This window comes from Morone saxatilis, unplaced genomic scaffold (genome assembly GCF_004916995.1).
Source record: "Morone saxatilis isolate NCDOM2014 unplaced genomic scaffold, NCSU_SB_2.0 Contig22, whole genome shotgun sequence".
NCBI lineage: Eukaryota > Metazoa > Chordata > Actinopteri > Moronidae > Morone > Morone saxatilis.
This window is the reverse complement of record NW_023339785.1, coordinates 9,175,698-9,192,379: the sequence shown is the minus strand read 5'-3', so window position 1 is coordinate 9,192,379 and position 16,682 is coordinate 9,175,698. Positions and strand designations below refer to the sequence as shown.

General features: G+C 39.7%; 1 protein-coding gene across 1 annotated transcript in view; it reads left to right on the top strand.

The window, feature by feature from the left end:
* Positions 1-16,682, top strand: part of LOC118333956 (ecto-NOX disulfide-thiol exchanger 2-like) — a 158,340-nt gene that overhangs the window by 80,400 nt on the left and 61,258 nt on the right. The window contains exon 3 of the mRNA XM_035669776.1: positions 11,087-11,218. Coding sequence (XP_035525669.1) covers positions 11,087-11,218 — 132 coding nt within the window. The remainder of the gene's footprint in view (positions 1-11,086; positions 11,219-16,682) is intronic.

Below are 16,682 nucleotides of genomic sequence, written 5' to 3'. Positions count from 1 at the left end.
TCACGTGCAAAGTATGAATTGGCAAACATTTTTTTATTTACAGTCTAAATGGCCCTGTTGGAGTATTATCTGTTGGTACTATTTCTAATATAGCTGTTCTGTCGGCGTGGATTTGTGTGAAGGATTTTGCTGTGATTAGTTTGCTGCTAACCAAGCTAAACATTGGCTGCCTGTTTTCAATATCTTTCGTGAAACTCTCTCCAAAACTGTTATCACACTTTCACAACTGCTTCCAGTACAAATGTCAACAGCCACCTCCGGCTTTCAGCTGTTCATTGAAAGTGTTTGCAACTGCAAAACTATAATGGTTTGGGTCGACCATTTACTGAGTGTGGCATTGTGATATCTAAGAGAGTTATGTCATGGCAGAGGACAGAAGCTTCCGTCAAAGCAAAACTCGTCCTCCAACTCTTGATATGACAGTGCAGGTGAGGGGGTGTGGATCTCTACAAATCCATATTGCTTTGATTCTTTAATCTTTGATCGGGGCGACTGTGGCTCAGGAGGTAGAATGAGTCGTCCACTAATCAGAAGGTTGGCGGTTTGATCCCCGCCTCCTCCCACTTGTTGTGCATGCTCTCCGTCTTAGTGGAGTAGCAAAGGAGGAGCTTGTGCGCGCATGAAAAAAGAAAGAAAGAAAAAAGAACGGAAAAAAAGAACGGCTCTCAACTGCGACTCGGTTCTCATCCTTCATTTTAAAGAGCCGTTCAATAGATTCGATTCGTTCACAACTCAACAATCAAATCCCTGTTTCGCTTAATACGTCACATTACAGAGGCTACTTCACTCAAGGCCTAATCGATGGTATTTGAGGGAGGTGAGAGTGTTATTCGTTTGGTCTCTCCTCCCACATTTTTCCCCGTCGACCTGGAAATTCAAAGAAGTGGCTTTCAGTCACAAGTTCACTTCTCTAATCTCCAGACACCTGCTGCCCCAGACATGTTTTATGTCAGCTCCAACAAATTCTCTATGTAGCATATTATCCCTCCCACTGTAGTTCTATCCACATGCGGTCTTGTGTATTTCTGCTGGCTATACGGTGGGCTGAGCGGGTTGTATTGTCAGAGCGTAAAAGCTGGGCCGCAGGCATCCTGGAAAACAAGGTATATTATTTATGGCAGTAAAAAAATGTGGAAAATGAAACGTCAAATAACCCGAAGATAGTCCCAAAGCACAGATGCTTCCAGGTTCTTGAATTACTCTTTCATAAGTTTTCTTCTTATTTACTCGTCTGTTAAAACAAGACATTTGTGTCTGTGGCATATTCACAATTTAAGGCAGCCGTAAGTGGCGTCTCCAGACTCGTTCTTCTTGCTGCATTCCAAAAGGTCCTAGACTTACCGAGATGCTACTGTACTTGGTGTAACTCATCAAAGACAGAACAGAATGCATCGGAGTTACCTGTTCCCCAGTGTTAGTGTTGCCTGAAGTTGTGTTTTGTCTTATGCTGGTAAGGAAGTAAACAGAAAATAAGCCCTCATGGCAATCTTAGTGTTACAAAGCAGTGCTGGAAATGCAGTGTTAGAAAGTCACCATTGCCTTTAAAAGCATCAAATATTTGTACTGTATGTTGAGAAATCAAGTGTGGTGTTTCTGTGTTACCGTGAATACTGGGGCGAACCATTAGCTGGCTGTGGATGATTAAGATAAAACTCACTGGTTTACAGGCCGACCGACCTCTTTGACAGAAAACTGATAGGACTAGCTTATTGGTAAAACACATGGTTCAGTAATGTGGTAGCACCGGAGGTTGTTTGGATCAGCCGGCCAATCAGTATTTTCCTGTTTGATTATTCATCAGTAAACATTCTGCTCCTGCCTGTCGATGCCGCTGCCTCGGTAATGGATGCTTTTATTAAGGCTGATTAGATTAATTGTAGGGGATGAAGACACATTTGCTGGCAGTAGGGCCTCAAGGGTAGAAGGAGAAAGGATCAATCAATCGTGTCCATCTCAAATCACATAATACACTGCTGATTGTTTGAAGTGCAGAGCTGGAGAAGATTTATATGGATGTAAGAGAATCCAGGCTTTTCTCTTCCTGTCTTTATTATCGTTCTCTCTCTCACACACACACACACACACACACACACACACACACACGTGTATATATATATATATATAGCCAGGGAACCCAGAAGTGTTCTGACTCTCTCCAGGCCAATGAGAGGAAATCTTTAGTGTTTGAACAAACCAAGAAGAGAAATTGTGTTCCATGCATCTAAAAATGACCTCTGATATATTAAAAACTAATTTTTACAACCATATAAGTGGAAGTTTTCAAAGCACACTCCAAAAATTGTGATGCTTTCTCCTTGTGTGTCTGCTATTTTAATAACACTTGTTTGAAAGGAGTCATTCATTGTAATAAAATGGAAGAAAAAACAGAACTTGTAGCAAAATATGCACTCTCGTTAGTTGCTGTATTATGTGAAGCAATTCAGTTGTCCAGTTGTCCATTAAAGGCTAATTATCAACTACCTTGTTTTAGCTCTAAACTAAATATAATGCAGTCTAATATAATACAGCCCTGCAGCTTGTTCAGCTTATCTTTTTACACCGTTTCAGAGAGAGGTTGACTCAGTGTATGTTTAATATTTTATCTACCCTCATTTATGTCAGGACATTTTTGAACGGAGCATTATAAATAACGTTTTACGGCATTAGATTTAGCTAAGTGTATCCAAAACTGGTTAGTGTGAAAAAAAGTCTGACACTGACAAGATAATTTACGAGTAGAAAATTGTGCCTTTCAGAAAATTATTCCCCATGACTGAATTTTTGTGCACACAGAAATATGTCAGATGTACCAGATATCTCACACAGACAACATTATTTTTGGTAAAGTATTTGCCGTTATGAATTTGTAATAGTTTTGCGTGTTGTGCCACCAGATACAATGCCTGTTTTGGTGTCTGGTGGTTGCGGTGCTACCGGCACACACAGTCAGACGCAGTCAATAGTCATACTGCGAAGCGACTGGTGGGGGTATAGTCTAATAGTGCAATTAGAGTTTGCATTTACAGGTAGGAAACACTTTGAAGAGGGGGTTTTTACACTGAGATATAGCTTTCTTTGTGTTCTTTTTCCTTTTGCCTGCAGATCAGAATCTGGTATATAAAGATAAATTGTAGGTCTTATGCTATACAGATGTAATTATTTGACCCCCACTGGTTTTGTTGTATTGTACGGAACAGATCAAAACAGTGGAGAAGGAAAGATATAAAATATTAACAATGTTTTGTTTGTGTGTATCTGTGCATTTGCGCACCAAAGGAGCAGGCTGGGTGTTTGACAAGGATATATAGAATGATGTGTAGGAGCAACTGTACTATTCCTGTATATGTGCATGCAGTAGTTCAACAAAATGCAGTGTTCTCATGCATCTTTTCAGCAATAGTATATGTGGGAAACTTAATGCCATCGCAAAATGATAATTGGCAGCCACTAACATCCGGTGGTTATAATTAGAGAAAGATTGACTGACAATCAACAATTTGCCATATTTACTGACTACGAGTATGAGACAGGATCCAGACTGTGTGTCAAAGACAACCTCAACATCCACATTGTTTCATGCACTATTCTTGTACTGGTGCTGAACATCTGGGCCGGGATTGTGTTTGCCCAAAACTTTACTGTAAATGCAAAACAGTTTCATGAGGCTGAACTGGTGTGAGAGTTGTTGTTTTCACATAGAAACACTCTGGTTCCAATTCAAATGTATGATAGATTGCTCTCAGTTGGGATGATCCAAGTTTTGTGCTGATGTAGTTTCACTTGCCTGGTTGTGCTGATGTTGTGTGTAGGTGAGGAGGATGTATAAAGACACACACACACACACACACACACACACACACACACACTCTGTAAGGTCAGAAAGCCATCCGCTACTAGAAGGCAGTTTTGCACTCCATGCATTTTATTGTGCCTGCTGTGTGTTTTCATGATTAAGGATGAAAGAGTCTGTGATGTTTCTCTTTCCATGTAAATGATCAAATGTCATGTTGCATACATCATACCTAAATGAATTAATACTGCCTACCACACCCCCAATTACTGTAAACATGCATTCTCTTACACACATTTTTCATTTAGAATAGGTGTATGATAAATTATGTGAGACATTTTTCCCTGTAGGAAAATTGTGTGGTGTGTTTTTTGGGGGCTTATTCGTTGAGTAATTCAGTTCTTCTCATATACAGTTAGCCAGTATGTTATTACATGTAAATTCAAAGGGATAGCCAAGAGACATATTGCACACTACCTTGTATTTATTATGCTTTTTTATTTTTTATTTCACTCTTAAGTCATCCACTTCCTCATTTCTTTCTCTCTCCTCTTTGTGAACGAAATGGTCCCCAGTTTCTTCTCTTGGTTTGATAGTTTACAGCCAATAGGCCTGCAAATGGCTACATTTCCCATCAGCCCCACCCCCTGAAGGAGCGTTTAGTCGAGCTAAAGGCCAATCAGGAGAGTCCAGGAGACCAGTAAAGCCTTGGTCTGAAATCAATCCTCAGAGTTCACAAGCTCGTGACTCCAGGGCACAGGAGGAATCAAGTTCCCATTGACAAATCCAGTTTAACCAGAAAGAGTTCCTTTTAAAGGACCAAAAGCCTGTCAATAATGAATTTATTAAAAAAGATACATGGCATAATAACCTACAGGTAAAAAACAAATTTAAGCCATGATAGTGCATTCATTTGCCTTATTAAACGTACCAATCACAAGAGAAGCAGACAGATGAAAGAAGGATTTTTATTTTAATTGTGGGCTGCAGCTTAATTTAAGGACAAATTTCCTAATTTTATACATTAGTCTTGGCTTTGATAAGGAAATAAGTTCAAACACTTAGCTCTGAGTGTGCAGGCATAAGATAAAAATAAAAGAATACTGTATCTGAAGGTTCCTACCTGTTGCTTTAACTGTATCTTAAATAATTAATGCAGCCTGCACTGGCTGCTGGCTACCATAGTGCAAAGAGAATGTCAGTGGATTCAAAGCAATTGGCTTTCGGGACCAAATTGACAGAAAGTACTGTATAGCAGAGGGTACACTTTGGCTCTAAAATGGAAATGAAATTTCATTATCAGAAGCAGAGAAATCAAATATAATAGACTTTGGAAAATTCTTTCACCACCTCAGGCAAACCACAAATTGACTTATTAGACCCCAAAAACAGAGCAAAGAGAATAATTTGTATTTCTCACTGAGTTCTTGCACTTAGTTTTTTAGCAAAACAATATTCACTATGTGATGGTGACAGTAGGCTGAAATACTGCTGAATTTCCTCACAAGATCAGTGAATACAAGCAATTAGACTCAGCCCATCACTTGACATTTTACAATTTCTGACACAGCAGGAAGTGTAAGTCATAAAAAAGCACAACGGAAGTGACAAGCAGTGAAGAATATGTTTCTGGCTAATTAAACTTTCAATGAATTTTGGCGCTACAGGCACAGGGATAGCTTCTTATTCATCATTAGATGAGTGACAATTACTGAAAACGCACTGTATGAAATGCTTTGTACTGTACGTCTGTATTTATGTTCACTTTTGGAGACAAACTATTGAGTCACAGTGAAGAAATCGTTCTTTCAGTATGAAAGCCTTAATTTTGTCCGGCACATTGATTAAAAACTATGGCTGGTCTCGACCTCCGGCTCTCTTCATCAGGCTGGAGAGTGAGACTGACTGAGGCCTCTAGAGTTCTTCACAAAATGTATCTTTGTGTAAACCGCCCTTTTAAATACTGATCTACAAATTGTAATAAATTAAAATATGAATGTGTTGTAATTTGGTTGTGTTACGCTATTAGTGGCTAATGTAGCCAATAGTAATTAAGCTACAACCAGGTGTTGATTAGCTTAGCTTAACATAAAGCATAAAGAGCCAGAATTTACCACATCAGTCTAATTAATGTAAAAGGTGACCCCAGCATTAAATAGTGAGCTTTAGAAGAGTTGGTAGGTGGATTTTACTTTACTTTTTTTTGGCTAATCGTTTGCTGTATCTAGCTTCATATTTACTGTACAGACATGAGAGTGGTATCAAGTCTAAGAATTCTTCCCAAAATGTATTTTCACTAGTAGTCAGTTGTCACAAGTACATGTTGTTTATTCCAAAACATTTAGCTTTTGCAAAATCATGGCACATAAGCACACGGTCGAACAGTCAGGTATGGAAGTCAAAAGATGACCTGTTTCTAGGTGGTCTTCGTTCATTAATAAGTGTTATCTAAATTCAGTCATCCGCTGTATTACTCCAGCTGAGTTTAGTTAACATGATCTAATTTCAGCCCTCTTAATGCCTTCTTCCGTGTCTGAGCCACAATTCAATACTGAATCATTCATGATTCACAGAAATAATTGTGTGGAACAGCACGGTACCACATGTTGAACTGGCCTTTTGGACAACTCAAACTCAACCAGTGGCAACCAGCTGAGACTAATCAGGTGAGACTTGTCCCGGATTTCTCTCACTTATGGATTTTGACTCATTATCAGCAGCTATCAGACTTGACTTTAACCTTGACCCTGTTATTACAATCCCCTTGAGCTGCCAGCTAAAAAGTAAGGACTTTCAACTGTGTTTCTGTTAATGAAACACACAGTTTCATAGAGCTAAGGTGACTCTTTGGGTGAATTGGTTTTGCACATTACCGGGGCTTGTTATTGTTTCTGACAGATGATGTGAGGGGGGATATGAGCATGATGAAACGAAAAGCAAATACCTGACAGATCAAATAGCATCAAATAGATTCGGATAAACCCTTTAGAGATGACTGTGCTGGTGTAATATTAAAATACTTTGCAGGATTGCAAAGTTTAGAGGTCTGTTTGTATTCTCTGCCTTTGTTTTGTTGTTGCACATGTTATTTATTCCTGCTTTGTTGTTTCTATAGATACAAAACCTCTGCTGTTTTTCATCAATAGTTGAAAACAAGAATGAGAAAGCTCTTATGAAAAAAGTTCTGAATACTATACTGAAAAATACACCAACTAAATCTTAAAACATCTCGACACATGGATCTACTCCATGTGGGTATGAGGAGGACTAAAAACATTTTTTATTGAAAACTCAGTGTGCGTCAGCGACATTGGAACCTTCAGGTTTGAGTGTATCATGCGACATGTGTGGGCAAAAGGGTTGACTCAGGAGGTCCATGATAAAATGAGGAAAACAAGTAGTGCCACCAAACAAATGCACATTTCATTAAAAAGCTCAAGCTTCTTTTATCAGGCCACACATAACATGAACTGTTTGTTTTTATTTAATGTGCTGGAAGGCAAATGTTCTTTTAATAATTGTACATCAAGGCACAAAGATGATTAACACCACGCTGGTGTAAACTCAGCAAATGACCAAGGGCAAGTTTGTGACAGAGATGTTAAAGACGGAAAATAGCATAGCACAATTAATATAAATGTGTGGTATGTGGTTTGTACAGCTCAATGTAAAGGACTGAATAAAGAATAAAATGTTTACTATGGCAGTGCCAACTAAGTTGACCAAATGGTTGATTGCTAATACAAACCAAGAGTTGGATAATCATCTTGTTGACACATTATTAATGAATAAAGATGGTTGTCACTTCACATTCACTCAGGCTGCTGTAGGTGTTACTTGCTACATTTGGTGTCATTTGCTGCCATTATTGGTGCGTGTATGTGGCAACTGTTGACTCCTTCAGAAGCTCTGACCAGCTTATTGCTGATAAATGCTACAAAACTTGTGAAGATTGATTCATCATTTTCACCTAATGGGCAACTGATGCTTTTCCTTGTTTTGTAATTCAAAGTAGCCGCCCCCACAAATGCGCCACACTACGCTCTGACTAACTCTGAGCTGGCAAATAGTCCGATTTGTTAAAAAAGACGTAAGAAAGTGGAGAGTGGGCCGATCGCAGTGGAAAGATAACAGCGTCACTGGGTGAGAGATAGTAGTCAGGAAACTATTTCTGGGCACATTCCCAACTGGGCCAATTTCTGACCTCTTTTCCAGTCGACATCAGCATCTTACGGCCAGCAGTAGGCACTCCACTGTTAAACCCTGCATTCGTTTCCATATATCCTCTTATCACTACTTGTGTTGTAAACCTGAGTTCAAATGATCATGGATGTGTAGTAAACCTTTATGTTGCACCATTCCTCTCCTCCCACTGTATTATCTGCCCTCTGAGTGTACTGCCACCCAGTCAGCAGGACAGCTAATGGGGTTGTAAGCAGTTAACGGGCCTGTGAAGCTCTTGTCGGGAACATTAACATAGCAACACCACAACAATGAATGTGTTATCGGGCCTCGCCATGGCAACATACAGACAACTTTTAATGAGTGGGTCGGGGAAGGGACGCTGTTGTTGTGTTAGTGGAATTTTTAGAAGATTATTAATTAGCAGGATGAAAGGCAATGTAAAACAGTCTGGTTGCTATATGACAAGCACGCTGGTAGGCTGCTTCCCCCTTTGTCAAAGCCTATTTGCAAAATGCAAAGCTAGCACAGACTTAATCATTACAATTAAATATAAATAGTCAATCTGTGGCCAAGCTATATGAAATGTCTTTGGCTGTAATGCCATAATTAATTGAATGTCATATTTACAGTTGTGTGGAAAACCTCTAGCTGTTTTGTTTTTAAACATTTCTCCAGCATATGTTCAGCGAAGCAGCACAAGAAGCTTCTTGGTGTTCAGTCAGCGGGATGGTGTAATTGCTTAGCTGTGTTGGTATATGCAGACAGTCACAAACATGAACAGCCCAGGGACTGCACACACACACACACACAGACATTGTGAGTACATGTAAACCAGGCATTTGGAAAAACTTTTTTGAGGTGTAAAATCCCAATGTTGTTCAGTGCTGGTTTCGTATTACCACAGTTAAACTGTCAGGGAAGAGGAGGACAGGCTTGTGGCTCAGCCAGCAGCTGCTGCCGCTCGGTAATTTACAGGTCTGCCAGCGAGAACCCAACCAGCAAGTGTTGTAAGAGTACTTAGAGCTGTGAAATGAACTCCAGATGAGGAGAATGAACCGTTGGTGGATGTATGATGCGTTCCTGTTGACTTTACTGCAGGGTTTTTATCTATGGGGGTCTGAATATGTTTGCTTTTCTATGCAAGACTTAGGACTTGGCAGAGAACCATGAGCCTGAGGTTTTATGTGGCAGTTGATATGTGCGTTTGGTACGTTGGAGAATTTTCAGTGTTTTTCTGCTTCAGAAATAATGATGGATTTGTACTTTGCTCTGAGGTAATGTTATACGCATACCATGTTATACCTTTGTGTCTTGTGTGTCAAGTTGAACTTTGGTCAAGGCTTGTATTTGTTAGACTGTAAAGCAGCAAAAGACCCACAGGCGAAACCTGACCTGCAATAGGCTGCCAGGTCACCTGCTGAGCATTTTCTAATTCACAATGAAAATAAATTGATTTGCACTGGGAATTTTTGGTTTGTTTATATCAATTATTCAATATCCAATAATGTCCCTTCACTGTAGTTGCATATTAGCCTATCTGGGATCTGTGCAGTAAGCAGAAGCGATGAAAAGTTCACATGAAAAAGCTTAAAGTTCACATACAACACTTGAGGGCTGCTTGTGACTGGCTTTGCCTCTAGGAAAAGATGAGTGAGGACAGCAGACATCGAAATGTGACAATGAAATAGGCAATTTAATGAAAAATGGTCAGATTAATTTGTTGTTATTTTGCCACCTCAGACTTCCCAAAATCCCAAATCACTGTGTTTAATTGACCAAATGCCAATTGCTGTACGCAAGATTAAGTCAGAACACTCTAGCCTAAGTGCTGTGTTCCCACCTGGTAACAACACAAGAAAAGAGAAGATAACTTTAAAGTCATCTTATTCTGTCACATCAACAATCTTAATGTTTATTCATTTTATCTGATAAATATTATTAATGTTTATTAACTGACCCCTGGCATTGTGTCATTTTGCAAAAATGTCTTCTAAGCAAAATAAGTTGAGTAACCCTGCTGTAAAGGGACAATTTTGGAGTAAAAAAGTTATTTATCTATCAAGTATCAAAGTACAAGAGCATCTCTCAAAAATCACATGATTATTCACATGTATGATCAGAGCAGGAATAGCCAATCAGAGAGAATAGTTTTATACACATTCAAATTGTTTAAATTAATATAAATTATTTCAAAATGAATAGGGATGACATTAAAGGAAACTAGTTGAAGTGGAAACAAAATAAAAGCAAACTGGAGATTATATAAGTGCAGACTATGGAGATGTATGGAAAGTGAACAGCCCGTCAAATTTTCAACTCAAATGCAAATACTCGGCTAAAATTACCCTATTTTGAATTAAACATACTGCTTCAGCTAATATATTATTCAGTGTGACCAATAATATTTTCTACAGTTGAACCAAACATGTCAGAGTAAAAGTTTGTGAGCACAAGTAAAAGCTAGATTTTTACTTTTATCTTCTTCTTCTTTTTTATCTCTGCAGTAAAAGTGCAGAGAAATTCACCTTTTTTCACTTTTCTTCTAATTATGAGCTGATTTCCAGTTGCAGTGTTCTTGGGCCAAAAGGTTTTTCGGATCACTTTGTAAGACTCAGTTTGGAAGAGTACAAAGTGTCTGTGTGATCGTTTTTGTGTCTGTATGATGTATGTGTGTGTGTGAGCATTTTAAGTCAAAGCAGCTGCAACCTTTTGAGCAGAGGTCATAGGTCACTGAGACAGGAAGTGCCAGGAGGCCAGGCTGTTGGACGTTGAACAGACAACTTTGTGAAGAGGAATACATTCTAAATCAAAGTGTTGTAAAAGTCAATACAGAGTCAGACTGAATGCAGGGTCACAGTGGCCTCTCTTAGCCTCTCCTGTGACAGAACGCAGAATTAAAATGAGGGGGGAGATCACAGAGCGCTCATGTCAATAAGGCACAGAGATTTTGTCATAAAAGGAAACCAAAGATCTGACACCTTTTAAAATGTAATTCTGGGTTTGACCTTGGACTTTCCCATCTAAATAAATGCACATCTTTTTGTAGCACTTGATCCCAAAAGAGAATTATTTAGTCTCACTTTCTCATTCCTCTTGTGTGTCTCTCTCCAGACGGGAACCGTAACATGACCGTGGCCTCTAACTCCATGACAATGCCCATGTCAGACCCCAACGCCTGGGCAACAGCCATGAGCAACCTGGGGATGCCTCCGATAAGCATGAATGGACAGCAGCTCATGCCAGGTACCACAGAGAATGTGGCCGCACAGTGCCACACAAAAGTGAACTGTACTGTACAATGAATATATTGATGTGGGAATATATATCCCACGGCTCATAAAAAAACCTGAATTTGTCAGATTTATGTTGACACTTTTGGTAGTTCGAAGATATACTGTAAGGAAGGTATAGCTGCCTACGTGGTTAGAGGTGGGAGAAACAGCTGCCTAAAAGTTGTTGACTTGAATTTACAGACTGGCTAGAAAAATGTGTGTGGGAGGACAGATGAGTAACAGTGCTTCCTCCCCCTCTGCTGCCTTCAAAGTGCCCTTGAGCAAGCTTCATCAGCACTGGAGCAGTTGTACTCATCGCACTGGGCAGCTCCCGATGCGTCAGTGTTTGAATGTCTGGAGTCTCCCCTCCTCTGCATCTACTCCCCCAGGCAGTTATAATTAAGGATATGCTGTTAGCTCATTTTCCTGCTTAAGTAAAGGTTTGCAAATGCCAAATGTGTCTAGAGGATGATGACTTGTGTATGTTCTCATACCTGTGTGGGGCCTGTGGGGGTGGAAAGTCATCCTTGTCTGACTTTACTCAGCTGGAGCTCCGGGTGTTTACAGTATATGTGGTAACCTGTTTAAGGAGTTCCCTCACTGTTTTACTAGTCACTGTTTTACTAGTCACAATCCTCATCCAGCCCCCATGGGGTTGACCAAGTTCATCTTGATTGGCTGAGCATTAACAGTTGATGCAAGTTTTAGTGTGAAAGCATTTTGGGAAATGAAGAGTTGGATGGTCCACACCACTCTCGTAATCTCTATGAACAGATATCTGCTTATGAATGCAGAATCGGGCTGCAGAGGAAGTCTTGGCCCAGATATCCTTTTTCCGGATACCCGCTGGCTACACCAGAAGCCCCAAAACATTGGCCGTTGCCCCCCAGAAATGACCTCTCATGTCTGCAAATATGAAGCTACAGCCAGCAGCTTGCCTGGGTCTGTCCAAATGAAACAAAATCCCACTAGAACACAGTTTCTCACTTGTCTTACTCAATACTTTTACTCACTATTTCTTGTTCAGGCACAGTGACTTTATGGAGTCTCAGCTAGATGCCTGGTCTTGTCACAGTAATGACAAGACTCACTGGTCCTACAAAAGAATTAGTCTTGTACAAAACCCCCTGTAAAACCCCAAATTGTCTGTTTTACACTTCGGTTTTTATATGAATTAAACAAATGAATAATACCATCTTAACTGGTGAATTTTGGAGGTACATTTAGGCAGATTTTGTTATCTCCGGGCAAAGCCAGGCTAGCCTTTTCCCTGTTTCCAGTCTTTATGCTAAGCTAAGCTAATCAGCTCCTGGCTGGAGCTTCATATTTAATTGACAGATGTATGGGTGGTATCAATCTTCCCATTCAACTCTCGACAAGAAAGCTAAATAATCATACTTCCCAAAATATCAAACTATTTCAATCACAGAGACCCACCCGAGGACTCAGCCTGTGTTCATAGAACTGGGGTTATGATGTATAACAAGTGGCTGCTTTCAGGTCACATTGGATCAGCAGCTGAAAACATGCCAGCATGTCGGACGTGTGTGTTGGAATAACAAATGTGCCGAGTTTACAACAAAGGGCTTTAGTAGAAGGTAATGTTTCTGCATGCTGATCCTTTCTGTATAACCTAGCTTGCTTAAAGTCAGGATATGTAAACACATCAACATCCCTATAATCCCACTAAGGTCTGGTTTCTTAAACTATGGTTCACAACCCCAACTGAGACATGAGCTTTTGTTGAAGAGTGTGACTCAGCAGGTACAGCTATGCCCTGAAAACAGAAATACCACAGTTACAGCACAATGATACAAATACAGACAACAATAAATGATTTATATAAAAACATAAACTTCAGTGCACAGGATGGTGGTGTATGTTCCTTTCCACAGACAGTGATGCATAAACATGTCAGATTATTTAAATAAGATAACAGTTCCCCTGTGTATTAACATACTGAAATGTGTTTGCCATTAAAAAATAACTCTTTTATTGTAGTGATTCATTTAGAAGTTATTACATCTTCAAAATGGTCTGTATTTTATTTTCAGACTAACAACAGGGAATGCATCATAACTGAACTGGGTTTTCACTGGTAAACTACACTAAAGTGCAGAATTCCTTCTAATGAGGTTTTTTTGCAGCATTTAAAGTAGAAGAGCTGCTGTTGTCTGTCAGTCAGGAATAGCACTCTGTGTGAGAAATAAGTTTCTCAGATTGCCTTCATAAACACCCTTTAAACTAGTTGACGTTCATTTGCAAATTGTCACAAGGAGAGTTAAATTTATTCTGAACCATATTTTTGAAAGGAAAATCATTAAATCTGAGTAAAAAAGAGACTTTAATTATACTAAAAACTCATAGAATCACACAGCTTTATTAATATACTATATTGACTTTATACAGTGCTTCATATACAAGGGGTCAGTAATTCCCACAGGGAGTACCAGTAGTGTTCATTCTGGACTATGTTGGGTTTTTAAGAAGGTTTAGGAACACTGAATTATATCATATTATATAATTTTTAATTATCATGCAAATATTCCACCCTTTTGAGACATGGAGTACGAGACATTGCCGGCTGCATCTATCTGTTAAAGTAAATGCTTTGTTGTTATTTGGAGAGTGCACAAGCATTGAGACTGATCTAATATGAAGAGTCCTCTCAACAGCCCAAAATTAATTTTGTTTTCTTCATGCATAACAGATAAAGATTGTGATCATAAATGTATTAAAGTGATTTTAGAAGGTGTTAAAGTCACATGCATTGTGTTGTTGGTTGTATGTAATCGGATACGGAAATGTCCGACCTCGTAAGATTGTCAGTAGTATAATATTGTAGTAAAGTTGGTATTATATAGTATTGAAACTGTGGTGCTAAAACCCATGTTGCCGTTCAGGTTCCATGTTATTGGCAATTGGGATTGATCTCATTAAAAAAGGATACACTGTGCTGTCTGAGGGAGTAATGACTGTTCTGTCTGAGGAACATTCATAAAAACACCCATAAACAGTAAGCAACACTTTATACAATCTCGTGTGTGTGCAGGTTGAAGTTTGTGGATTCAACATGCAAAACTGTCTCGCCTCCTTGCTGCTACAACTCATGGGCACAAGGAACAAATGCAAACCATCAGAGAGCTGTGTCTTTCATATGTCCTGAAGAGAGCACACACACACACACACACACAAACTTATAACACTTCATAAACATTACTTGCAGAACAGTGGATAAATATTTTGCAACCGTGAGCTTTAAGATTAATAAAGCATTGAGGCGTGTATCTTTTTCCAATGTCGTTACTACCTCAGAGAGCACTTCAGTGTTAAGTATTCCGCATTGAGAACATTGCATTCAGTCTTAGCAATACCACTTTCCATTTATAACATAAGGTTAGGCTCAACTGTTTTGCTCTCCATCTGTGATTAGTCCTTTCTCTCTCCTTGGTGGAACTCTTATTCGTGATAATTAACACATGCTTTTCACCCTTGTGTTCACAAACATGCATGTGACTCTCTGTGACTCAATATCTAAGATGAATGCGTGTGGAAGTTGCTGCCCTTCTCTACCGCAGTTCACCTATTGAATTTCCTTCGTGGTATTTACTGCTCTCACACTCGGAACGGCCTCTCTGCCAGCTCTCCTTTCAAGAGTATCATAAACATTACCGACAGAGTGGGGAGCTGTCCAGCATGATGGAGATGGAGGGAAACACTCTTGCCCACGCGTTGAGAGGGAGAGGTGTGTGTGTGCGGAGGGCCGATTTGATCTGTGTGGCATACAATAGATGAAGCCTTAGTTGTGGTAATATATCTTCATTAAAGTCATCTTGCCGAAGCAGTTCCTGAAGGGTGGTGCAGGGAGGAAAAACAGGGAGGAGAAAGAGATGGTGAGGGAGGAGAGTCGGGTGAAGAGCACAGATGTGTGTCCCCGGCATGGATCATCTGGAAAAGCAGCTGGTGCTTCCCTACCTTTGCCTCTTCCTTCCTCCCCTATCCCCCCTCCCTCTTTCTCTCTCTCTCTCCCTCTCTCTCCCTTGCTATTCCAAATTACCTAACATCTTCATTAATGTCTCATTACAGCTGAGTCAGCCACTGTAACCCACAGCCACATTAGAGCACACACTGCTCGTTTGGTTTTTAGAGAGCTGAGCACTTTCGCAGTTTCATCCTCCATTCAGTCACGCTGAAAAACTCAAATAGTACATTGGATGAACTGGGTTGTGCTGTAGTACATATCAATTTAAGAAATTAACAAAATAAAACCAACAGTATCTCACTATTAATCCTTAAAACATTAAGTTCAGATTGTGTGCTATCACTTATATTGAGGGCTTATATTAACTTTAGTTTAAACAGTTGAAACAGTACAGTCATCTTTTGTGCCATCAGTCATTTCATTGGCTATGTTTGTTTTACATTAAACCTATCTGCATTCAGAACAGAATGTATTACATAACATCCATGCTCATAAGGAAATCAGCGAGGTACTTTTGTCTCAGCAGAGCTCTGTATTATCCATCTGCAGACAGACAGACAGACACGTTGTCAGACAGAATGAAATAATTCAGTTTGAAGTACTCCTACAAGCTCATTTTCCTTCACTCAACTCCTACCATCTCTGCCTGGCTCTCCCTTTAACCATTTATGTAGAGGAGATCTCAGGTCAATCAAAGTTGGCTGCTAAGTGCACCCCCCCACACACACACACACATCGTTCTGGCTTTAACAGGCAGCTGAAAGGAGGCCTCCTAGCAGTAAACGTGACCTTTGCTGAACCTCATCCATAATCCATATGTTCTGTAGACTTTGCAGAGAGATGCATGGTCAAATTTCCAGTCTGTTAGCTGTGATCTTCCTGAACCTTTTGAGCCACTCTGAACATGGCTCACACAAATGCATGCCTTCATCCCTGGGGCCCTAGGGGGGGAAGGCATCCAAAATGGTGTTGTTGACATGTATCCTGTTAGCGAGTAAGCTAGCAATCATTGCCTCAAAGATAGAGGTCCCAAATCAGGTTCATACTTGGGTCTAGATAAAGACGTCTAATCCAAGATACTCTTCTGTTTTGTTGATAGTAGAGCTAGACCAATAAATAATAAAGAGTGGTATATATGAGCCAATATTAGCTTATTGGAAATATAACTGTACATGTCTGCATATATAAGTAACATAAAATTGGCAGAACAGACATACCGAACTAGGTGTGAGGTAAAAAAAATGGTGTCACCATTATATAGGGTCTCCACCAAAGAGCACTGACAAGTTTAACTGTAAAATGTCCTGCATAGTTTCTATTAAAAAATGAATCTAAGGGATCCATGTCAAGATGGTTTGTTTTTGTTATGCATTCATGTAAAAACAAATCGTCATCTCAAATATTGATAGCAGCCTAAAAGATCCAGGATCCAGATCCAGTTGAGTTACAGTAA